Source organism: Juglans microcarpa x Juglans regia, chromosome 1D (assembly GCF_004785595.1).
Source record: "Juglans microcarpa x Juglans regia isolate MS1-56 chromosome 1D, Jm3101_v1.0, whole genome shotgun sequence".
NCBI classification, from domain to species: domain Eukaryota; kingdom Viridiplantae; phylum Streptophyta; class Magnoliopsida; order Fagales; family Juglandaceae; genus Juglans; species Juglans microcarpa x Juglans regia.
This window is the reverse complement of record NC_054594.1, coordinates 41761285-41785779: the sequence shown is the minus strand read 5'-3', so window position 1 is coordinate 41785779 and position 24495 is coordinate 41761285. Positions and strand designations below refer to the sequence as shown.

At 34.8% G+C, this 24495-nt stretch overlaps 2 protein-coding genes across 2 annotated transcripts; one reads left to right on the top strand and one right to left on the bottom strand.

Annotated features, from left to right (window-relative positions):
* Positions 1-1848: 1848 nt before the first annotated feature.
* Positions 1849-7081, bottom strand: LOC121258680 (transmembrane 9 superfamily member 7-like). Its single transcript, XM_041160226.1, has 7 exons — positions 6810-7081; positions 5160-5324; positions 4887-4996; positions 4640-4748; positions 4453-4565; positions 3369-3519; positions 1849-3277 (listed from the first exon to the last, which is right to left on the bottom strand). Exons 1-7 carry the CDS (start codon positions 6927-6929, stop codon positions 2120-2122), a joined length of 1926 nt encoding a protein of 641 aa, XP_041016160.1. The 5' UTR covers positions 6930-7081; the 3' UTR covers positions 1849-2119.
* A 2130-nt stretch (positions 7082-9211) lies between these two features.
* Positions 9212-22208, top strand: LOC121258101 (protein ROOT HAIR DEFECTIVE 3-like). Its single transcript, XM_041159467.1, has 23 exons — positions 9212-9377; positions 10324-10473; positions 10881-10947; positions 11065-11167; positions 11443-11513; positions 11629-11692; positions 11780-11845; positions 12099-12146; positions 12254-12316; positions 12471-12527; positions 12806-12964; positions 13045-13113; positions 13227-13318; positions 14440-14518; positions 14994-15159; positions 15668-15792; positions 17466-17728; positions 17811-17907; positions 17992-18156; positions 19843-19947; positions 20664-20758; positions 20860-20956; positions 21517-22208. The coding sequence occupies exons 1-23, from the start codon at positions 9374-9376 to the stop codon at positions 21745-21747; spliced, it is 2436 nt and encodes an 811-aa protein (XP_041015401.1). The 5' UTR covers positions 9212-9373; the 3' UTR covers positions 21748-22208.
* The last annotated feature ends 2287 nt before the right edge of the window (positions 22209-24495 follow it).

Below are 24495 nucleotides of genomic sequence, written 5' to 3'. Positions count from 1 at the left end.
GCCCCATTTCTAATGGTGGATTGAGAGTTTGAAAGATGAGAATCTTCAACCGGGTGTTACTTGGCAAATGATTGTGGAGATATCATAAGGAACCAGAAGCCCTATGGAAGGTGGTGATTGAGAGCAAATATGGAGGCTTATGGGGGGGGGGGGGGGGGAGTAAGAGGGGTGCATGTAGTGGGAAACACATTAAGAGAGGATGAGAGGCCTTAAATCACACACTAGACTTTAGTTGAGGGAGAGTGCCATGATTAAATTATAGAGAGATAGTTGGTGCGGTAATAATACTTTACAGGAGGTATTTTCATCACTTTTCCATTTTGCAAGTGATAAAGATGTATCAGTGGCAGAAGTCATGGAGAAATCGGGGGCAAATCCATTGGAACATCATTTTTAGTAGGGTGGCACAAGACTGAGAAATGAGCAGCTTTGTAGATTTTTATAACTTTTTGTACTCCATAAAATTGAGCAATCAGCTGGAAGATATATTGTGGTAGATACCTGCTGGTAAATGGGTATTCTCGATTCGCTCCTTTTGCAAGACTCTCACACAAGGACCCAAAATTCAATTCCCGTGGAGGAGGCTTTGGAGATATAAGGCACCCCCTCCCCCCAAAGTAGCTTTTCTTTTTTTTTTTTTTTTTGTGAATAGCCTCATTGGGGAGGATTCTCACAATTGACAACTTGAGGAAACGAAAGGTAATCATTGTCGATTGGTGTTGTATGTGTAGAGAAGGAGGGTATCTGTAAATCATCTCTTACTACATTGTGAGACAGTTAGGGTATTATGGAATGTGGTGTTTAGTAGTTTAAACTTAGGTTAGGTTATGATGGAGACGGTGGTGGCACTGTTGGCCAGCTGGACAAATTTAGGAGGCGTATAATAGATTAAAACTGTTTGGAAGATGATCCCTATATGCATTATGTAGTGTCTGTGGCAGGAGCGCAATGATTGGATGTTTGAAGACAAGGAGATATCGTTGAAGGAGCTTAAAGACTTATTTTTTAGAACACTATGTACATGGGCCATTGCTGTTGATTTCAATAGCATGGATCTACATGATTTTCTTATCTATAATGCGCCTACCTTGCCTAGGGGCTGCCTTTTGTCTTCTCTTTTAGAATTTTGTACATGACTTTGCCTATTCTTTGATCAATATAATTTGTTTACTTACACAAAAAAAAAAAAAAAAAAATGCTCGTAAAACATTTTGTTGACTTCGGATTTAGTTTTTTGGAGCCAAGTGGATTAGGGTGGATGTGCACCCTGTGCTGGACTGGAAGCTGCGACTGTAAAACTTTTGCCAAGCTTGCGAACTTGCCATTCGAGTCTGAGCCATCAAATGCTTAGTATTATATGAACCTGCACTAGAAACCAAATATAATCATGAGCTCATGATGGATTAGTTATGCTGACCCAGGAGTGGCAGAACCCTCCAAAATCTGTGCTCCGCCTTGAGTTTGTCGTTGGCATGGCCAATGTAGCCTCGGTGTTTGATCTTTACGCTATTAGCCATAGGCTCATAACTTGCTTGAGGGTAACTCTTTTTGTTGTTGTTAATTTTCCATCTTCACTTCGTTTTTTATACAAAGAGGTCATAACTCCCACGACCTCACCTTCCCCTTTGTAAACAGTTTTGTTTACAAAAGATATATAAGTTAAATTATAAATCAAACAATATTAGCATACTGTTATTTTGCTATGTACATTTTGTTACCCATTTACCACACAAGCAAGTGCAAAAAAGATCATATTTTCCATTGACGCCAGGGGCGCATTATTAGATTCTCACCTCAGTTATAAGTAATACTACCCATCAAATGATAAGATATCAAACACTAGACATTAAAAAATTTTGGACTTGTAATTGTGTTGTCCCCATACGAGTATCATACAAGTAGCCATACATCAAGGTCCCCTATTCAAGCTGCCCAAGTTGATGACATTAACAAAGGTGTAAACAAAATAATGGGCCAAGCCCTATGCGACCATCAAGAAGATAGATAAAGGTTTTGAGGGTGGGAAGGAAATTTCGCTTTAATCTTTATCCCTTCTCCACTTCCTGTCATGGTCTGGAATTCATCTTCATCTTGCGTAACTCTTTTCAGCATCTTTAGATCAGTCGATTTTAACGGATGAGTAGATCTTCCTAACGAACCAGAAGCATGCATAGAAGCCGATAGAACCGGTCAAGACAAAGAAAGCATAAGATACAATTATCATGTATCCAAAATATAGGATGCCTGAAACCAGCTTTGTGATCTCCAACTTGGTAAAGAAATAGAAGACAGAGTATAGAAAAAGATAGAGTGCAGAGGAGCCGGCAGTCAAGTAAGATCTCCACCACCAGTAGTAGTCTTCACTGCATAACTGGAAGTAACATAGCACGACTGTTATCTCCACACAAGTGATTAGAAGAATCACAAACACTATAAAAAGGAAGCCGAAGATGTAATAGAACTGGTTCAGCCATATTGATGTCAAGATGAAGAAGAGCTCAATGAAAACAGCCCCGAATGGAAGAATGCCTCCAATGAGAATAGAGAAGACCGGTTTCATGTACCATGCTTGCTCAGGTATTTGCCTAGGAATTTTGTTAGTTTTCACAGGGTCTTCGATGGCTGGTTTCTTGAAACCCAAGTAACTACCCACAAAGACTAAGGGCACTGATATGCCAAACCATAAGCAGACAAGAGCAAACATCGTTCCAAATGGCACAGCCCCAGAAGACTGTTCACCCCATATTAGGGCATTCAGGACAAAGAATACTCCAAAAAGAATACCTGGAAACATAAATGCAGTTTTCAAGGTATTCCTCTTCCACTCTGTGCCTTTGAACATTTTGTACAGACGTGCAGAGGAGTAACCAGCAAATAAGCCCATGAAAACCCACAACAGAACCATGGCAGTCATAAGCCCCCCTCGGTTGGAAGGAGATAAAAAACCAAGCAATGCAAATATCATTGTCACAAGTGTCATTGCAAATATCTGAACACCTGTACCAACATAGACGCAAAGCAAGCCAAAATTAATTGGTGGCCTGAAAACATCTCCATGGACAAGTTTCCATCCCGTCTCTTCCTGAGCCTCATCTTGGGTTTCCAATTGATTATAGTTAGCAATATCTCTGTATAGAGTTCTCATCATGATCATCGCCACCATGCCAGAAAGGAAGAGAACAATCATCAAAGAGTTTATGATGGAGAACCAATGAATCTGATCATCATTCATGAGGAGATATGTGTCCCAACGGGATGCCCATTTGATCTCACTTGCCTAAGAAAAAAACAGACCAACTAGTTAATGCCATGTAATAAGGGACAAAGATGACTCGAGGGAAATGGGCAAGAGCTTGACAATTGAATACCTTGAAGGAAACATCATAGGTAAAAACAATGTCCTTATCTGTGTCAACTTCTTGCGGAACAGTGTTACCTTGCATTGAGATTTTGGTGTCTTTGTTGCATGTTGCTAATTGAGGATTCTTATCATCCCAGTCCTTATATTCATGATTAATGCTGTTTGGAGTATTACAGAGACAGATGAGAAGAGAATAACATACTAAGCCAGTAATTTGAAAGTACATCAAAACAGATATTTCATCTTTTCTATACTCTTTTTCTTTTATTACAGTAGAATTTTATTAATGAGAAAAGTAGGCATAGCCCAAGTAGAATTTCATCTTTTCTATACTGTACTGCAGAACATTCCAAAAAGAGCAGCAAACAGCATGTAAATAAGCAAAACAAACAAGCATCTGTAATAAAACTCCCAAAAGTAACTCTTCAAAATCAGAAGAAGAAACATTATATTACACCAAAACAAGCCATGAGCAGGAAAGAATATGCACGAGAAAATATGACAGAGAAAGAACAGACTAATATAATGCAAACAACATTGCAGCATCATCTAGTAAACAAAAGGACATGTTTTGGGATTAAACTAGCTCAAGCCAAAGTTAAACTAAAGCTGGAAACAACTAGAGAAAATATCAAAACATTTCAGTCCATAGACAACTCTTCACTAATTCAACCCTTCTTTATGATGTAGATAATTCTGAGCAATCAGCACTAGGAAGGATTATCCAAACAGCTCCCACCTTCACCTTCCCCAGGTATTTCTGACAGAAATACCTATTGTTCTTAATATAAATATTAAACCTTACATTTGTCCACATCAATCACAGCATAAACATGTTTACCCTCGGAAACATCCTCAAGCGTAAACCTTGCCTTTTGAAGGAAAGGACTCTTATCAATAATAGAGTCATCTTGATTCTTTTCCTTTCCATCGAATAGCATATCTCTATTCAGAATGTGCAGTTGCAGCCAATATGCCTTTTATTCATCATTGTTCATTCACAATACAAACACAATAGAGCTAAACTAATATTGCATCCCAAGAGGAATCAAACGCCAGCCAAAACAAAAGCAAGAAAAAGGGCACCTCACCTGTTTGGAGTAACCTCAAACCCAACAATCCGAGAAGAGTCAGTCTCTGGATCCTTGTGATACATGACTCTAAAGCTCAAGTGATTATTTATGAAATATTTCTCCGCTTTGCTCTGTAAAACAAATAAATGTGTAAAACAGCAGAAAAAAACTTTTTTTACACTAGCAATTAGCTTCTGAAGCATACCCCAGAATAGCTTCCTTTAAACCCAACACGAAATCCATGTTCATAAGTTGTTGATGGACTTCCATCCCTCCTCTGTCTTCGAACAGCAACTGGAAGGTTATCTAAAATCCTGTGTGCGCATTGTGGAGATTTTAGTACAAACTATAATATATTAAGGGTAATGTCTGACACCAATGAAATCAGATAAAAAATTATAAAACTCAAGAGTGGAAAATCATAAAAGATACCAAAGAAATTTATTGCTTACATGTTAACTCGATATTCATCATTGATTTTTTCCTTAAAATTCTTGGCAGATGCACCATCAAGCTTATGCTTACATGCGACTTTGCATGACTGATCCTTCCTCATTTGGAACTGAGGTATAATTAATAAATTTAGAGCCACAATAAACAAGGAAACAAGAACCAAAATTACTACATGCAAAAGTACTCTTTTATACATTTTTTTATAAGTAGAAAGAAAAAAGTTCTCTTTGATATTCAGATTCTTTGCACCAAAAAATGGTACTGATACCCACGGTATAGACAGAATTTTCAATGCGGTCGCCTCGGAGAACTTCTCCCAAATTTTCTGCATTGTTCAATATCTTCTTGGGCTTGCAATAGTTTAAGAAGTAGTAGTCATATGGAAGTTGTGTCTTAGTAGACGACAATTTGTTCACTTTGACAGGCAGAGAATTACCCTGTTCAAAGTAGGCAGCCGTAAGAAAAAAAAAAAAAAAAAAAATATATATATATATAAAATAAGACTGAAAGAAAATCAAGCAAAGTGGAAACTTCTTAACAAGATTCTCAAATATACAAACCCCACCCCCCCCCCCCCCCCCCCCAAAAAAAAAAAAAAAAAAAAAGAACTAAGTTCTCATGTACATCAAGTAATTTGATATTAAGTTCAACAATTCATGTATTTCTGAGCAAATCATCATCAAATTCACATCATGGCACCAGAAAGAAGGATGGTTCCTCATAAGAGAAAAAAGAACACTGATAGGTGTGACTCTTGTATACTCCTGTATACTTGGGTTGTGCCATTTTTGAGAGAGAGAGAGAGAGAGAGAGGAGAAGAAGAAGAACTTGTAAGTTTTAAGTCAAATTTTGGTAAAACTTCTTATCCATGGAATTGAAATGAGATAGGAGAAGGCTGAAAATTTCATTCCATCAATAGCGATAGCAACGATTTTGTAAATCTTCCGAAGCAGAATGGATTAAGTACCATGTAAAACACAACAAAATCGATAAAAAAAAATTTTGACAAGTTCCAAAATCGATATATATTTTTTTTTATAAGAGTTCCAAAATCGATATTTATATTTTTAACAAAATCAATAAAAAAGTAAATGCGGACTAAACTACTAATCCTAGCAAAAAACTCCCACAGCCTGCATAATATCCTATATTGGGTTTGTTGGGTGACACCACCATACACATTATATAGGTAAATCCCAAGTCGTGTACCCTGCATATATGCCAATCTCATACATGAAATGCTCGTCCTACTAGCATTACCCTTCCATGCTCTCTCATCATTTCCACAATATGTAATCAGCACTTAGATACCCTTGTTTAAGCAACAAAATTTTTGAAGAATAGGCAACATTGTCAAATCAAATTACAGAAACCAAAGTCCCATTTGATAGCTTTTCATGCTTTCCACTTGCCAATTTGTTCCTGTTTTGCAATGACGTTATTATGTATTCATTCAGTCCCTTGACTCAAATTTGTTTTTCACAAAACTTGCAAACAAATTCTCTAGCATTTCAAACTTTTCCACCAATAGAACCATAAAACAAGGCGTTAAGCGCCACCCAAACAAGACCAAAGATCAAACTAAACTTCATTTATTAGATCTGAACAACATAAGAACCTAATACATCAACCACCCAAAACTAATCAAGTAGAAGAAATTTCATCCTCAAATCACGAGCTCGATCTGGCACATTCGTAGTAAACCACGAGTAACTTCAACCAGTAGCCAGATCCTGAATCCCAGATATATATAATAATAATAATTAAAAAAAAAAAAAACCCCACGATCCATCATTGTTTTACCCAACGGAGATCATAGAAACCCACAAAATACTATGGAGTAAGCAAAGAAATAATCAATGGAAGTCAGAGAATGGAGCATCAAAAAGTGAAATGATAGATTTAGAATTTGGGAGCCGTACAGTTTGGAAATCGCGAGGAGCGACGCCAGGGAGGTAGAAGGAGCGGGCTGAAGAGGCGAGGAGGAGAACCAAGAAGAGTGTCACCGTCATTCTATGGCCGTAGATAGTACCCATCATCATCCTCGTCACCTTCTTCCACTTCTAAAGAGGAGTGAGATTGGGTTTTAGGGATAATATGGATTTTGGTACGTACAGGTTTTGTTTTCTGCTGCTTCCCCTTCGGTTTAGGTTAGCAGGTTTGGTTTCGACTTTCAGTTTCAGTCCAGGGAGAATCAGTACACAAAATCAACGGGACTCGCACCATAGATTATCAATTATTTTTTTTAATCATAGTTCTTAATTTTGAATTTCCAGTCACGCTTAATTGTCATTTAAATAGTTAATATTTAAATTATATCTCATCAATCGATTCTGGTAATAGATAAATAGTTAGAGAAAAGCTTGTATCACGTCGAAAAAATACCGCTCTAATGTATTACTGTAGATTTTTTTTTTAATAATTAATTTTTAATGATTAAAGAAGTGATTTTAAATATATTGATATATTTTTTTATTTTTTAAAAATATTTAAAAATATTAAAAAATATTAAAAAAAAACTTAAAATCTGTAAACTGTATAAACGAGCGGCACATAAATAAAAAGTGAAGATTCACAATGACTTTACTCACTTGCAAATATTGAATTATTATAAGAAAATTACATAATTATTTATAATTAGTCATAAAAATTATATAATTAAATTATCATTAAAAAAATTATATATTAAATCCAATCAGTCCAAAGTGAAAAACTCACTCCGAAAATTGAATATCCTAAACTTTCTTAGATCGAAACTAATACATTCATTAATCGGTATGTATGTAAACTTTTCAATACTGATTATGTACATAATGGGTGTTGCAATTTTATTTTTTTAATAATGGACTCTATTTTTTTTTTCAACAAAAGTGTGTGGAGTTCGTATATCTCATATCTGTATTTAGTATTATTTTATTATTTTTGTTTTAAAATTTAAAAATGTAATATTATTTTTTATATTTTATTTGAAAGTATAAAAAAATTATAATGATTAAATAAAAAAAGTTAAAGATTTAAAATTAAAAAGATTTGTGTGTTGAATAATTTTTGTGAATAAACTTATAAACTTAATAACTAATATGATTTTTTATTAAATTTATTTTATAATAAAATTAATTTTATATTCTCACATATCACATTAAACAGCATAAATTTATTTTTATGGCCAAAATATTTATTTATATTGAAAAAAAAAAAAAAAACTAGCCAATTTGTTGATACAAAGGAATGTTGGTCTATGGGCACAGTGAAGTTGGATGCACGCGTGGATCCGCCTCACCATTAAATTTTAATGATAAATGTAGCCGTTTTTCCTTTCAAAAAGGTAAATGGCCGGTCGGTCGGTCCCACCAGAGTCCGTGTAGACCCATTTCTCCATAATCACACCTACCCTTGGATTTACGTTCTTGCTTTGTTTTTAATTTTGGGAGAATTTTTATTTTTTAAAAATGGAATTAGGATTACACCTGATCGTATTAAAAATGGGTCTAACTTTTGAGATAATATTTATAATTATGAAATATACAGGTATTATATAATTTTTTTTAATATAAATAAATAAATACAAAATCTACGTAAAAAAAAAATGTGCCCAATTATATTGATGGAAATGGTAAACGTCGATTTGACAAAAATTATTTGATAAAAAATCTATATATTAAAGTTTTATAAGAATTAAAATGATCCAATATTAGCAGAAAAAACCAACTTAATTCTGGATAAATGCTTTAACAGTTAATTATTATTTTTTTTATAAAAATTTACGAATACTCACTTGTATTTTCGTGTATTAATGTGTCATTATTCATTAATACTTGGATTTTCTTAAAAAAATAAGATTGATAAAAAAAAATAAAGATAGACCGATAATGTCATATACTGCATTAAATTATAGAAAATACTATTTACACCTACAAATTGACTGACATAACAGTAAATATGACTTGTCTAAAATTTTAAAAAATTAATAAAATAAATTTTATATAAAATTATAATTACATAAAATAATTCTTATAAATTATGAGTTTTATTATTCATTATTTTTAAATTTTTTTCATTTTTTTAAATTTTATTATTTTTAAATTTATTAAATTCTTTTATTTATTATTCATATATTACATATTTAATAAAAAAAATATATAGAGATGAAAAATAAAATTTTTCATAAATTATTAATACAGTAAGAAGAGAGGGAAAAAGATTTTAGTGACCTTAAAGGGTATGCAGGAAGTAAACTTCCCAGCCCCACCACAAAGGGTAATAAAGGGCGAGAAGCATTTTTCCTTTTTCTTTTTAACAATTTGTACAAGAGGGTCGACTGGTCGAGCCTGCCCTTCTTTTTTAAGAGCATAAAGATATCAATTCATTTTTGTTCTATTAATTACTTTCTCCCTCTTTCTCCGAGCCAAATCGATCTCCGTCTCGCGCATTTCCCCAGAGCCCATTTCCCAGATTGAGCAATCTAAGGCAAACTCAATCTCTCGACATGGGTGAGCTTCTGACTCTATGATACAATCAAATTTATGCTACAATCCCGTAATTATGACTAGTTTTCAATTAATTCTGCGTTTTCTATGCATCTGATTGATTTCAATTTTGTTTTTCAAATGTAACGGAAAACGGAAGTTACAGTACCTCTGCGTTTTGGGCTTGTCAAATTTTGTCGTGGGGTTTAATTTTGATTGATGTTAAGAATCCCGTTCATTTAATGGGTCTTATTTGTTTATTTTTTAAGATATTGATTTTGGGCCAGTTTTATTTAGGTTTAAGGTTTTGATCTATCTAACTCCTTGCTTGTGGATCGCGAATAGATTCTTTCTTTTCTATTTGTTCGGTCACTGAGAAAATGTAGGAAACGAAATGATAATAAACCGGGCTTGTGAATTTTAAATTTCGTTGCCTCTCAGGCCGTGTTGCTACAAATTACGGTATTGAAAGCCTAATGCGTAGTAATGATTTATTTTGCTTAGTAAGGAACCAAAGTACACGCAGAAATTTTGCATTTATTCTGGTTTCTGGGTTTTTCTCAGTTTTCTCAGCAACCCAGTGCAGTGTCAAGTGCCATATATTGTGATTGTTATTGCCTTGTTTATTTAGTTGGTTGGAGAAGACAACAATGGTTTAAGGCCGAGCGGATAGTCACTCTTAACTTTCCTATTCTAGGAAGGAAATGATGCACTTATAGATGGTTTGTACAATATGGTTGTTTAGATTAATGTGGCTGCACTTTTGGAATTAGAAAAGATATTTTGGATTGTTGTAAATAAGGGAGGATTGTTGTGCCAGCTCAGTCTTCTTAGATTTCATTTCACAGCAATGCTTGTGATGATAATGGAAAGGTTTTATGCGTTTAGTTGGTTTCCTGCTAAATCGATTATATGATAAATTTGAAGCTTCAGAAGCCTTTACCTTTTTATTTTTGTCACTGATATACAGAAAAGAATGATGGCTCTTGCTCAACCCAACTTATTGATGGGGATGGTGAATTCAATGTCACTGGAATTGACAAATTTATCACGGAGGTGAGATTAGGTGAATGTGGACTATCATATGCCGTAGTCTCAATCATGGGCCCACAAAGCAGCGGTATGCATTATTTTCTCTCCATAAGCTCATTGATTTTTAGTTTTATCTTTATGAGTCTTGCTTTTTTTGGGAAGGATTTACTTGCAATAAAATTTATCTTTTCAATTTGAGATACAACAAGCATGTTCTTGTGAATAAAGGTGAAACAGTTTTTTAGACAAGACTTTATGCGTTATGAATGAAGCTTACTAAGTTGGAAGTGGATTGCGCAATGTGAGGCATGGCTAATTGGCTATCATACTGAAATGAAATATTACATTTCTCCTTAACTGATGTAGCTGAGTTGTTACTGAATTTGTTTTAATTTATTTTATTTTTACTGGGACATTGCAACTGTCAATTACAGCCTACATCAATCTTAACATGGAAAATTAAGTGTTTCACATATTTTTCCATGATCTGAACAGGGAAGAGCACTCTACTAAATCATTTATTTGGTACCAACTTCAGGGAGATGGATGCCTTTAGAGGAAGGTATGTTATCACAATTCTCTTAATATTACTTATAAAAAAAAAACAATTCTCTTAATATGAGGTTACTTTGTATTCTGATCAGAGATCTTGGGCTGATTGGATCTGCTGCTTTTTTAGGTCCCAAACAACTAAAGGTATTTGGTTGGCAAGATGTGCTGGTATTGAGCCTTGCACTCTTGTTATGGATTTGGAGGGTACAGATGGAAGAGAACGTGGAGAGGTGCTTTTTGTCCCAGATTTTCTGAGTAACTTTATCCATTTCCAATTGTTGCTGTTGTAGCAAGCTTCCTATTTCCTTTTCCAGTTCTTTTTTTATTGCTTATATGTATGAATACATTTGTTTTAGATGTTGGAATTATACAGTTTGAATTGAAAAATAAGTGTATGAATGCTTATGTTTCTGTTGAAGTTAAGAAAATGTAAACTCTGAAGGGAAGAGATATGGATAGCAATAACTTGCCGCATATTTTTAATATTTTTATCTTTTGTTTTTAGGATGATACTGCATTTGAGAAACAGAGTGCCCTTTTTGCTCTTGCTGTTTCAGATATTGTGCTTATAAACATGTGAGTTGTTCTGGTGCAGAACTAGTAAAACGCCCAAGTATTTCTGTTTGTTAAGTGTTTTGCATGGTTGCTTCTGTAGTTTATAAATTTGATCTTTTTGAGCCCCTTTCTGCAGGTGGTGTCATGATATTGGTCGTGAGCAAGCTGCAAATAAGCCTCTTTTGAAGACTGTATTCCAGGTATCTCTATCCACCCACAATATATCAGCAGTCATTCAGAATCTGGAAGTTTCATTCATTCGACTTTATGTTGGTATCTGCTTTCAGGTCATGATGCGATTGTTCAGTCCACGTAAAACAACTTTAATGTTTGTAATACGGGATAAAACAAGGGTGTGTTCCTCTCTTCTGGTGTAATTCATTCTGAACCTTGAAGGAGAGCTCTCTTTATTTATTTTTTTGACCGATAAACAAATTTCATTGATCAAAAGAGTACACAAGAGCCCAAGTATACGGGACAGAGAGCTCTCTTTCTTTATCTATCGTTCACGTTTTAGTTTCTGTCATTCCTGTGGGTAATTGGTTCAAGGATTCTTTGTTGAGTTGAGCTGAGCTTTGAATTGTTTTTAACATTGTTTGTTTATAGACACCGCTGGAAAATTTAGAACCTGTTCTAAGAGAAGATGTTCAGAAGGTAAGAGATTTGTACATTCTTCCTTAATTTGTTGATCTTTGTTTAATTTTTAAAGATATTGTTAGAATTGTTTTTGTTGTTGTTGTTATAATACTCTTTAACTGCAGATATGGGACTCTGTTCCAAAGCCTCACGTGCACAAGGAAACTCGACTAAGTGAATTTTTTAATGTAAGACCTCATGTTCTAGCTTATACATGTCCTTCTTATGTGTGGAATAATTATCATACATATATGATTTATATTATTAATGGTTGTCGGGTTGAAGTCGTGGAAAGAAGGAATAATTATCATGGATTTATATATACAAAGATTGAATTTTCAGGTTGAAGTTGTTGCTCTTTCTAGTTATGAAGAAAAAGAAGAGCAATTTAAAGAGCAGGTATGCATCTCTGCACTAGGTGTCTCTTATTCGGGGCTTCTCTGCAATGATATAATCCTCTTTTTTAGTTGTTGAATTCAAGTAATTATATTTATAAATTTCTGTGTGTGTTCACATTTGTGCGCATGCATGTGCACTTGCACGTGTTCTTTGCCTATGGTTATTTGTGTCTCAGTTCTTTGCCTACAATAATTTGTGTCTCTGTCTGGAGCATTGAGCTAACTTTTGGCCAGATGATTATGTTGTGTATTTTGCTTATAGACTCGTTATAAATATAGGTTGCTAGCTTAAGGCAACGATTTTTTCATTCCATTACTCCTGGTGGGCTTGCGGGAGATCGAAGGGGTGTAGTTCCTGCTTCTGGGTTTTCTTTTAGTGCACAACAAATTTGGAAAGTTATTAAGGAGAACAAGGACCTTGACCTTCCTGCTCACAAGGTAATACTCGTGCAACAGAGGCCATTCGTGGTATATGAATATTATCTTGGTTATGTCATGCAAGATCCATCCACTTTTAGGTTATGGTGGCTACTGTACGCTGTGAAGAAATCGCTCATGAAAAATATTCCGCTTTTACTGCAAATGAGGTACCTGCAGTCCATATTCAAATGCTTTTATTTACAGTTTTGGTTACTTTTCTTCTTCAATTATGGTCAATATCATGAACTTCCAACATCCAAATTGCTTTAAATGACCACAGGACTGGTGTCACTTGGAAGAGGCTGTGCAGTCTGGTCCTGTTCCTGGCTTTGGGAAAAAGCTCACTTCAATTTTTTATGCTTTTCTGTCAGAGTAAGTGTATTTTATGGACCTTTTTTGGTGGTTTAGCACTCCAAGGATTAATTAAGTTGTTTGATAGAAAATGCATTTTGTTAGCTGCTTGGCAGATCTGGATAGATTAGTTGTATGTTAATATGTGTTTTCTAATTTGTGTTCACCATGCCTAGCTGTGCATGCGAAGGGGTCGCCTTAGGAGAAGAATATCGGTCATTCAAAAAGGGAACATCCCCCCCCCCCCCCCCCCCCCAAAAAAAAAAAAAAAAAAAAAAAAACAGAGAGTGAGAGAGAGAGAAGAAAAACCAGCAAATTAGAACACTTCACTGAAGTGAGCACCCGATGTGATAAAGAAGGATTTTTTTACTTTGATGGATCATGTACTCGGGTAGATTGATGATAGATTTTCAAGTTTAACCAATATAGATAACTACTTATAATGACTACATAGATAGGGCATAATGACTTTTGTAATTGGCAGTTTTTGCCCATTCTTGGATTAATAACACTAGTTTACTTATAAAAAAAAGATAACTACTTATATATATATATATATATATATAAAATAGATAGCAACATATTGAAAAAGGTGTATTGATGGTCGTGGCTGTGGATAGGTAATGTTGTTTGGTCGTGCGAAGGAGACTAATTAATGTACCGACATGAAAGAGGGTTGTATTTTAAGTTGAGGGAGTGAAAAGTGGCAGAGGAAGGTTAGAATAACTTGGTTAGGTGTTTTCTCTTGTATAGATCCAGTGTACTGGCTATGCCTATTGAAATTAATAAACTCTTTACTTATAAAAAAAAATCTTAACTAGGGAGGTGACAAAAGCATAATTTTATATGGGATGGAATGATGGAAAAGAATACACGTTGAAGATTCTGATTAGTTGATGAGGATCAGTAGCTGACCCCAAGTTTATTAGGCTAGGCTATGTTGAATTTCGTCTTGTTAGTTAGCATACCTAACACCATTTGGATTCTGCGTCTTTTCATGCATCTTCGAGCTATAAGCTGAAGTTTGGAAAATTTTACTTGAAATCATCTTTTTGTTCCCTATACTTCTCATGTCTCTGTGTATAAATAATGTTAAATATGATTTTCTTTCCAGTATTTAGTACTTTATTCTTTTCATCTAGGTATGATGCGGAAGCTACATATTTTGATGAAGGTGTCAGATCTGCGAAGCGGAAGCAGCTTGAAGAAAAATTGCTGCAGGTAATTATCTCTGCTGTAATCTCATGCTGTCTTTGGTAGTTTCACCCCTTCTTTTTTTGTGTTGCTGAGCCTATTAGTTGTGATTAACCCTTGATTCCTTCAAGTTCAGTTCACAACTGAAGTATGATGAAAGTGGGAATTTATGATATTGGATTATTAGCAATATATTTTCAGTTGAGTTGGTAATTTGACTCATACATGTCTACGAACTGGTCACTTCTACCTGTTGCATGTCTATCAAATTGATAGAAACAGAAAACCATATACTGCAGATATCTCAATAGGGGGTCATTAAAAGGAGCTTCAAAATCTTCTAAGAGCATGCGCTGTTGGTGTTGCAATGATTTACTTTTAGTTAAACACAAAATGTTTGTGCTTATTTTTTGGACGATATTACCTCTAATTCAGGATTTTATTCCTTGAATTATTTAGTTATGTTACCTTTTCTCATTGTTTGTATTTCCTAATTTGTTAGCTTATCCAACCAGCATTCCAATCTGTGCTGGGACACGTAAGGTTGGGAACTTTAGAAAAATTCAAGGAAGTATTTGATAAAGCTCTGAATGGTGGTGAAGGGTTTTCTTTGGCCTCTCGTAACTGCACACAGTTGTGTATGGCTCTATTTGATGAAGGTTGTGCAGGTATGGTTAATTTTGAAACTCCCACTCCATGTATCAAAATGAATTGAAACAAGCGAAAAACAAAGATTGAAAGAAGGAAAAATAGAGAGGCTTTTTAAATACAGGAAACTATGTGCACAAAAGAAGTTGTAACCGGTTAATTATAGTTCTCGAAACGTGATTCTTTTTATCGATAAAAAAATTTTTATTGATCATAAGAATAGACAAAAGCCCAAGTACACGGGTTATATACAAGAGCAACGCCTAGGAGTGATGTTTTAGTGATACAAGAAATTCATGAATGGTCATGCCATTAAAATCAATTACAATCGACCATTGGAACCAGGCGTTAAAAAAGAAAGTTCTTGTCGAAATGTGCTTTAGTCCGAAAGGTTGAGTTTTTGGTTCTTTTATATGAATGAAAATGTGAAATTGATAATACCAGTAGACTAGGGAGGTTTAGTTTACTGGATGGGTTTGCAGTATGGAACCTGAGTACAATGCAGATATTGATACATCAGTCTTGCAGATGCTGTTATTGAACAAGCAAACTGGGACACATCCAAAGTCAGGGATAAACTTCGACGTGATATAGATATGCATATTGCTTCTGTCCGTGCTGCCAAGCTTTCTGAAATTACTACGCACTACGAGGTATTTTTTTTTTGATAAGTAAGAAGATATTTGATTGATATAGAGATTGGTATAGCCCAAGTACACAAAAAGTATACATGTGATTACACCTATTTAGGAACTAGGAATGGTTACAAGGAAATCATGGAAGCTGAGACCATTTAAGTCCACTATGAGGTAATTACATTAGCCTTTTTGAATCAACTGACTGCCTTCAAGCTTGGTGACAATGTTTTTTTGATAAGTAAATTTATTTAATTAAAAAATCACGAGGGGTGCAACCTTAATATAGGATGTATGAAAGAGATAACCCCTTTTTCATAGTTTAAAAAGGACCAAAAAAATCGGAATTATTATACAAAAAAAAAGAACAAAAAAAAAAAAATCGGAATTATTATAAAAAAAGAGCAGTAATAATTGCTCCCATCCATGTATTAAGCTGTTTGACCTACATATTCTTTAGCTCTTCTGCCAATCTTCCAAGCATCTTGTTCTCGACTCTCTCCATAGGCTCCACATTAAACTTAAAATGGCCATCCTCCAGGCAGCCCACTGTGCAAAAATAGTATGATCAATAGTGAGAATGTTAAGATAACAGAATTAGGTGACTCGTTAATTTTAACTTCTGATAAAAAATACTTTAAAATAATATGGTTGATTGTGTTAATCTTAAGTTTAAGCAATAAATTCGTAGCACCAACAGAAAACAAAAGAAAAGCCCATGGAAAAGACTGAGTCAGTCTGATGTGATAATGTGGCCTATTGTTGACAAAAGAAGTATACACTGTTATAGAATTCATATTTTTTTTTTTGATAAGTAAAATAAGTATATATTCATCCAAACAAGTGTCAATTACAAAATTAGAATATGCCCTACTTATGTAGGAGCATTAGAAACTAAAAACTCATGAAAGTCCATGCCATTAAAGTCCACAGCAATGGCCCAAGTACAAAGGGCCCTAAAAAATAACATTTTTAGCTCCGCCATAGATCTCTCTGTCTTCAAAAATCCTCTCATTGCGCTCCTGCCACAAGCACCACATAATATAGATAGGTATCATCTTCCAAATCGCTTTGATCTGTCGCACACCTCGAATCAAGGTCTAGCAAGCCAAAACATCCAACACAGTTTTCGGCATAACCCACGCTAAATCCATTCTGCTGAGCACCTCATCCCAAATAGTCATGGCTATCTCACAATGTAAAAGTAAATGATTCACCGATTCACCCCCTCTTTTACACATACAACACTAGTCTACTATGATTATATTTCTTTTCCTCAAATTATCCGTAGTAAGAATCTTTCCCGAAGACGCTGTCCACACAAAGAAGGAAGCTTTGGGAGGAGCCTTATTACGCCAAAGCTTTCTCCAGGAAAATTGTATCTCAGTAACTTGTGTGAGTACCTTGTAAAAAGAGCGAACAGTGAACACCCCTTTCTAGTAATATCGATAGTCAGCATGATTAAAACCTTGCAATTTTCCCGTTGTTTTTCACCATCTTTTGAATTTCAGTAGGCCATTGTCCCTACACTAACTGGCAGTGCCTTTGTGGTCAATGACTCTTTCATATTGTCATGGGTTTCATAAAATATGGAGAACTTTGTTTTACTAGTCTTCTGTGTCTATAGATAAATAAAGGCGGCAAAATAGGCAGTTTCTGTAACCTTGCTGATGGTAGTCACAAATTTGCAGGCAAAACTGAAAGAGGCTTTATCAGGACCTGTGGAAGCTCTGTTAGATGGAGCTAGTAGTGAGACCTGGCCGGCAATAAGGAAACTTCTTAGGCGTGAGACTGAAGCTGCTGTCTCTGGGCTCTCTGGTGCACTTTCTGGTTTTGACATGGATGAACAAACCAAGGGTAGCATGCTTCAAAATATGGAGAACTATGCAAGAGGGGTGGTTGAAGCAAAATCAAGAGAAGAAGCAGGAAGGGTCCTGATCCGTATGAAGGACAGGTACAACTCCTAGCAACTCATGAATCCAAATGTATGATCTTTTCAGATTATCTTGTAGCGATTGACTTTAAGTTCTAAACAGGTTTTCAACATTGTTTAGTCATGATTCTGATTCAATTCCACGGGTTTGGACTGGGAACGAAGACATCAGAGCAATCACCAAAACTGCTCGCTCTGCAGTATGATACAGTTTATATAGTTATTATTTGTTGCACTTGATTTTGTATTGCATTTCTGATGGTTATTTCTATTAATTTGTCCAGTCCTTAAAGTTGCTGTCTGTTATGGTTGTCACCCGATTGAACGATGATGATAATGATAGTATTGAGAACACACTATCTGTTGCTTTGGTGGATTCTGCAAATGCTGCTGTTAAAGATAGGAGCATCACAACATTTGATCCACTGGCCTCAAGCACTTGGGAAGAGGTGACTTTTGGCCATGCTGAAGTTCTTGCTTCCATAGTTTATAATTTTATGCTGAAAAAATTTTATTCTCAAATCTCAATGGTATAAAAAAGAAATAATTTAATGAACAGGGTTTCTTTAAGAAGGTTTTTCTTGCTAAAAGCCTCTGAGATTACGAACTGCTCAATTTTGGCACTTTTAGCTCCAATTGAACCTGTCAACATGTCCATGATGCCAAGTTGTTTAGTCTGGTTCAGCACAATTTCAGACATGCAATTTGTATGTTAATTAATTTCAATATATATATATAAAAAAAAGGCACATTAAGGGGCCAGACCCTAGTACACAGGATGTTTACACAAAGGATGGGATAGAACGACAGCAAAAGAAATACATGTGGTCATTTGTTACTAGATTGTGAAGTAGCTATTGCTTTATGGCTAGCTGTCTTACCATTTTTAGATTGGATTGAGTTATGCGTCAATTGGCAGTGGACCTTTTCATGTGTTGGAAAGTTCAGTTACAGTAAACTTAGTAAAGCTTTTTGGAAAATGAGCCTGATTTGTCTAATGTGGTGTATTTGGAGCGAGAGGAGTGATAGAAGCTTCAAGAATTATGATAAGTGCTGGAGGATCTCTCTTTAAGAACTCTTTATGATTGGTGGCAGTGTACTTGATGTTCTGTCAGCTTTAGTTTTCTGGCATTTCTTGGTCTTTTTACTCTTTGTAGCTAGATGTATCTACTGTATATTCCATGTGTACTTGGATATGCCTATCTTATTTATAAAAAAGGGTCCTTCCTCCGTCCTTGTAGGAAGGGGTGGAGTCTTAGTTTTGTACAAGGGGTTGGGGTAGTTACAGTGATTTGCTTTGCTGTGAGGAGGCGTGTTTTGTCCCAATCGGACTTGGTGTATATTGGATGGGCTTACTGTTCATTAGTGGTTCTCTATTATGGGCTAGGTGTTTTCTTTCTCTTGTATACGCCCAATGTACTTGGTTACGCCTATTGATATTAATAAATTTTTACTCGTAAAAAAAAAAAGGACGTCCCTAAATTGTTCATGATCTATAGAGCCAACCCCAATTTAGGGCTTGTTTGGAAAAAAATTTCATCTCAAAATTCTCATCCCATCCCATCTCCTTCCTAAACATCACTTAAACGCAAATTCTTTCAAACTAATCATTACAACTTTTCCAAACTTTCAAACAAAAAAAAAAAAAAAAAAAAAAGTTCAACTTTTTCAAATCCCCAAACAAAAATAATAATTAAAAACTATATTCTAACAACATTTTAACTTTATAATATTTTTTATTCAACTTTTTCTCTCTCATTTCCCAAACCTCATAAAACATTTCTCACTATTATTCACAAACTATCTTACTACTATTCACAAAATTCTCATCTCATTTCACTCCCCAAGCTTGTCCTAATTGGGTTGAAATTAATCTCAGTTGAGAGTTGAGTATGGGACACGTAAATGCTTGCTTATCAGAAACCCCCCAAAAACCCGAAGAAAAATGCTAGTATCTACACAATATGGTCTTGATTTCAGAATTGATTAATTTATACCATCAAGCTGTCAAAGTGGGCTTGTTGCTCGTCTATGATTCAACTTCTCTCTCACTCTTGTTTTATCCCAATGTTTGATTGCCTCTGTTATTACCCCTAAGCTCTAATTAGTTGATGGGACTGGTTTCTTACATGCAGGTTCCACCCTCAAGAACATTGATTACGCCTGTCCAGTGCAAATCTTTGTGGAGGCAATTTAAGGCAGAGACTGAATATAGTGTGTCTCAGGCCATTGCTGCACAGGCATGATACTTTACATATTAATGATTTAATGCTTAATATTATTTTAAGAGTTATTCTATTCTCAAACCGGTGTGTGTAGCACACCATCCACATCACTTAAATGATAAGATTTGATTTGTAAGATTGCAATTTTAAAATTTATCTTCTTGATTTCTTTGTTACCTATCAAAAAAATTTAAAATTTATCCTCCAAATCAAATTCTGCCATGTAAGCACTTTACTAGATGTGTTCTACACACCGGCTTGAGAATATAATTTTTCTTATTTTAAATATTTATTATTTTAAAAGATCGAAAACCTAGATTACTAAATACTGGATTTCTTTCTGCCGTTATTTCTTATAATTGGATATAATATTTCCTAGTGGCAAACCTGTGTAATATGTTAATATTAGAAGTGAAGGGACAGATCTTAGAGCAAAAATGGACCTAGATCTTGTTTGTCTCTCTTGGCTTTTTACTATTTTCTAAGGAATGAGAAGTACAGTGTGCCTTGTAAAATCTTCTTTGCAATCCGACTCTAGAAAACATTCAGCATACTGCATAATTGTGTCAAGCTCTTTTTTCTTTTAGTATGTTGAGTCACTTTTTTTTAGTGAAATCTGCGTATATCATAGTTGAAGGTGTATGCAAATGCATATTTCAGGTGAAATCTAAATCATTTTCACTTCATGAGAAATAATGGTGAATTTGTTTCACTCTTATTTAATTTTTCAGGAAGCCAACAAGCGTAATAACAACTGGTTGCCACCACCATGGGCAATTGTTGCTTTGATGGTCTTGGGATTCAATGAGTTTATGACGCTCCTGAGGTACATATTTCTCATATATTATGAAATTTGATTTTGTTGGGGTTTATGCCCATATCCTGATGTTCAATGGTTTAGCTTATTCCACTATCTTTTCATGGCAGAAATCCTTTGTATTTGGGTGTTATCTTTGTTGCTTTTCTACTCATGAAGGCCTTATGGGTGCAGCTGGACATTTCCGGTGAATTTCGTCATGGTGCTGTGAGTATCATATTCTATCTTGACTGTCTAAGCTCCATTTTTTTGTTAATTGATGGCTAAGAAATATTGGTTTTTAGGAAGCTCTACAGCTGGTTTCTTGTTTGAAAGTGCGGAAATTTGAACTCGTCTATTCAACTACTTTCTGTTGCATATACCAATAGGCTCTTGAATGAAAGTTGAAATCTGATAGGCACAAATCACATAATTGAGATTTTTACTCACAACCAGTACCATAAAGAGCAGCCTTGTAGTTTCCACTTTATTTTTTTCCTTTTCTCATTTTTCTGTTTCTGTTTCTCATTTTTCTGCTGGTAAGTGAACCTCTCTGAATGATTTATTGAGATTTTAACAGACAAATATTGTTTGCATCCAAGAAGAATTATATTCATAAAAACTTGGTGCAGTTGATATAGATAAATACTGTATGCACCCTGGTATACGTTGTATACAAGAGCTACTAAGAAAAGCAAGGACCTGGTCTTTTTAATTATCACCAAAAAAAAAAAAAAAACTTTCACGTGTTTTTGCAAAATTTTCTAATACAAACTGTGTCTCAACAGCTACCTGGTCTTATCTCCCTGTCTTCCAAGTTCCTTCCTACTGTCATGAATCTTCTTAAAAGGTTAGCAGAGGAGGGGCAAATACCTGCAGCTAATGATCCGCAAAGAAACCATTCCCACGAATCAAAGAGCTTTAGGAATGGAGTGAGTTCCAGTAGTGATACGTCATCTAGTACTGCTTCATCAGAAGTTACTTCATCCGAAAGCTCCAGTCCCTCAAAAGCTGATTAAAGGAACTAACCCATCTGATTAAAAGAGATTGAAACTCGCTTCCATTTGAAAATACTAGTGTTCTACTCGCTCATTGGTGGGTTTGCATCCTGTATGGTCCACGAAGTTCAAATCTTGTGAGCATGCAAGAGGAACAGGTATTGAAGGCATTGATTTTTGTCAAAGTGCCACGTGTATGGGGACTGCAGGTTGTCTTTGAGGATGCCCCATTATAGGTTTTACCTTTTCAGTAAGGTGCTTTAATTTTTTTTTTATTTTTTTTTTTGGGTAAGCAACAACAGGTCTCTTCTTTGCCCCATGCATGCAGATGGTGGTGGTTCGTGTTTGTATTCAATTTTGTTTTGTGAGCTGTAATGTTGTGTGGTTGTAATATAGTGAGATTTGTTAATGTGCCATGTTCTATTATTCTTCCGTTAGAAACCGGTGGACAAGGTATGCAAGAAAGATCGATCTCTGAGAAACTTTACAGTTGTTTTCACTTTATTGCAGCCAAGTAGTCAACTTTTGAATTAAATTAAGGTGGCTCTCTAGTAGTAGATTGCAGCAATTTATACCCATCTCTATCTCTTCTTGGAGTAATGTTAGATTAGTCATGATGATTGTGAATGCGTCGCGCACTCTTTTTTTTTTAAAAAAAATAGGGTCTATTATTAAAAAAATTAATTTTTTCATGTTGATCTTATATTTTCTCATTTTTTTTAAAAAAAAAAGAGTTTGCGTCAGTAAAACCCAGATATATATAATACTTGTTGATGCATAAGGTATCTGTCAGAATGTCTTGTTCTCGTGAAGAAAAAAAAAGAAGCAAGCAAGCTGCAGCACGCAGGAGGTACACGAGAATTATACAGAGTTATTAACATGTCCGAATGTTATGTTTGAATTCTAACCATGCATACATCAAATTAAAGTACACTGGAATTATTTATTAATTATGCTCGATCGTCTTGTACACGGCACCATACATAGCATATAAATTTTGCATGGGGGACACGGTGGAATATGATTTGTGGATAATTGGGACACTTCTAGGATAACCTCATTCATCAGGCGCCGCGCTGTCTTTGTTTTGTGGACTTCAGGCTGACTTGCAATAATTCATTATGAGAAATACTCGTGACCACAAAGTGACTACATAAAAATAATCTCATAAATTGATGTTTTGATGTGGTCTGTCAGATTGTAAAATTATTTTTATTTTAATATATGAGATCTAACGGTTCATATGGAGACACGTCAGTTTGTGAGATTACGTTTGTGTAATCATTTTGTGGGTCCTCTTAATTGTGGCAATTAAGCTAACTGTCCCGCTCTGTGTTGGCAAAAAAAAATATAAGACAAGCTGTCCTCTGTACTCGTGAATTGTTTATGTATTTTCTGTGTTCCAAAATTTCTTGCTAGCTCTTGTATAAGTTCCCGATTTTGAATTACACCGTTGGGAGTAAATGTACGTTTAGGGTGTGGATGGCCTCAAGTCTACTCAATTTGCTGTCCTAATAATTGGTTTAAAAAAAATCACAATAATTTTGTTTTGTTTTTGTTTTTGTTTTTGTTTTTTTTTTTTTGTCGGCAATTAATTAGAAGATGATTGAGGAACGGAGTCAGTCCAATATATCTTAGATACACACACACATACATATATCAAATAATGAAGATTTAATTAAGAGAAATATATAATGTAGTTACGTACGTACGTACGCTGAATCTATATCGTGTAGACCATATAATTTAGCCGTACGTTTAATGAGGTGGTGTTTCTGTGTTCGATGGGTTCTGGTAATCGATCGACAAACTAAGTTTGTCATTTATGTAATATTAATGGGAGTGTTTTCGTATAACAAGAGAATTAAAGATAAGAGATCATCGGTCGAGCTGGTTGGTAATTGCTCGAGCAAGCTAGCTAGCTACCATGCACCTCCCTCAATATTGATGATGATAAAGTTACGTGAAGCATGGACCAGTTGTTTACACTTCACACCTCCCAAGGTTTTACTCATGTATATATGCATGCATCAATGTCACCTCCCCACCTCTCTCTTTGTGATCTGTATGCATGATCCATGCATGCACAAACACTTCATCCACCACTACTATATATATCATGTATAATGCACACCCAATATTAATGCTTGCTTGCTGCAATGACACAATACATAACTTTGGGAAATGGAAAATGATTTACATATAATATTTTTCACAACACTTTACATAATTATATTTTAAATGAGAAATATTCTTGTAAAACATCTTATAAAAGTAACATCATTTTATAAAAATACTCTTATTTTATAATATTATTATATAATATATTGTAAAATATATTATGTGTATATCATTATTCATCGTAGCTCAATGAGGGAGAGAGAGAGAGATCAGAAAGAAAAGGAAATTAAGTGATGGCTGGTCCGCATGTCATCTTCAGAAATCATTTGTACAAGCTGGCTAGTCTGAGTTCAAGACAAGAAAGTTGAAAAGAAGGTGATGCCTATCAAATAAAAGAAATTCAATATTTGTATATATCTAATATTTTTTTTTTTTTTTTTTTTTGAAGAAAACGACACCCTCATTTGTATTAATGGAGAAATATTGTGATTAAATTTAGACACTTTGATGACAGCCAAAACCCAAAAACCGAAGTGGTTATTTGAACTAATTATCCGGCGCACCATAGTAATGAGCCGAGCCGTCTTACGAGTTGTGCTGTACATAAATCTCACACTCTGCATATCACTTAAAAAATATGTGATTTTA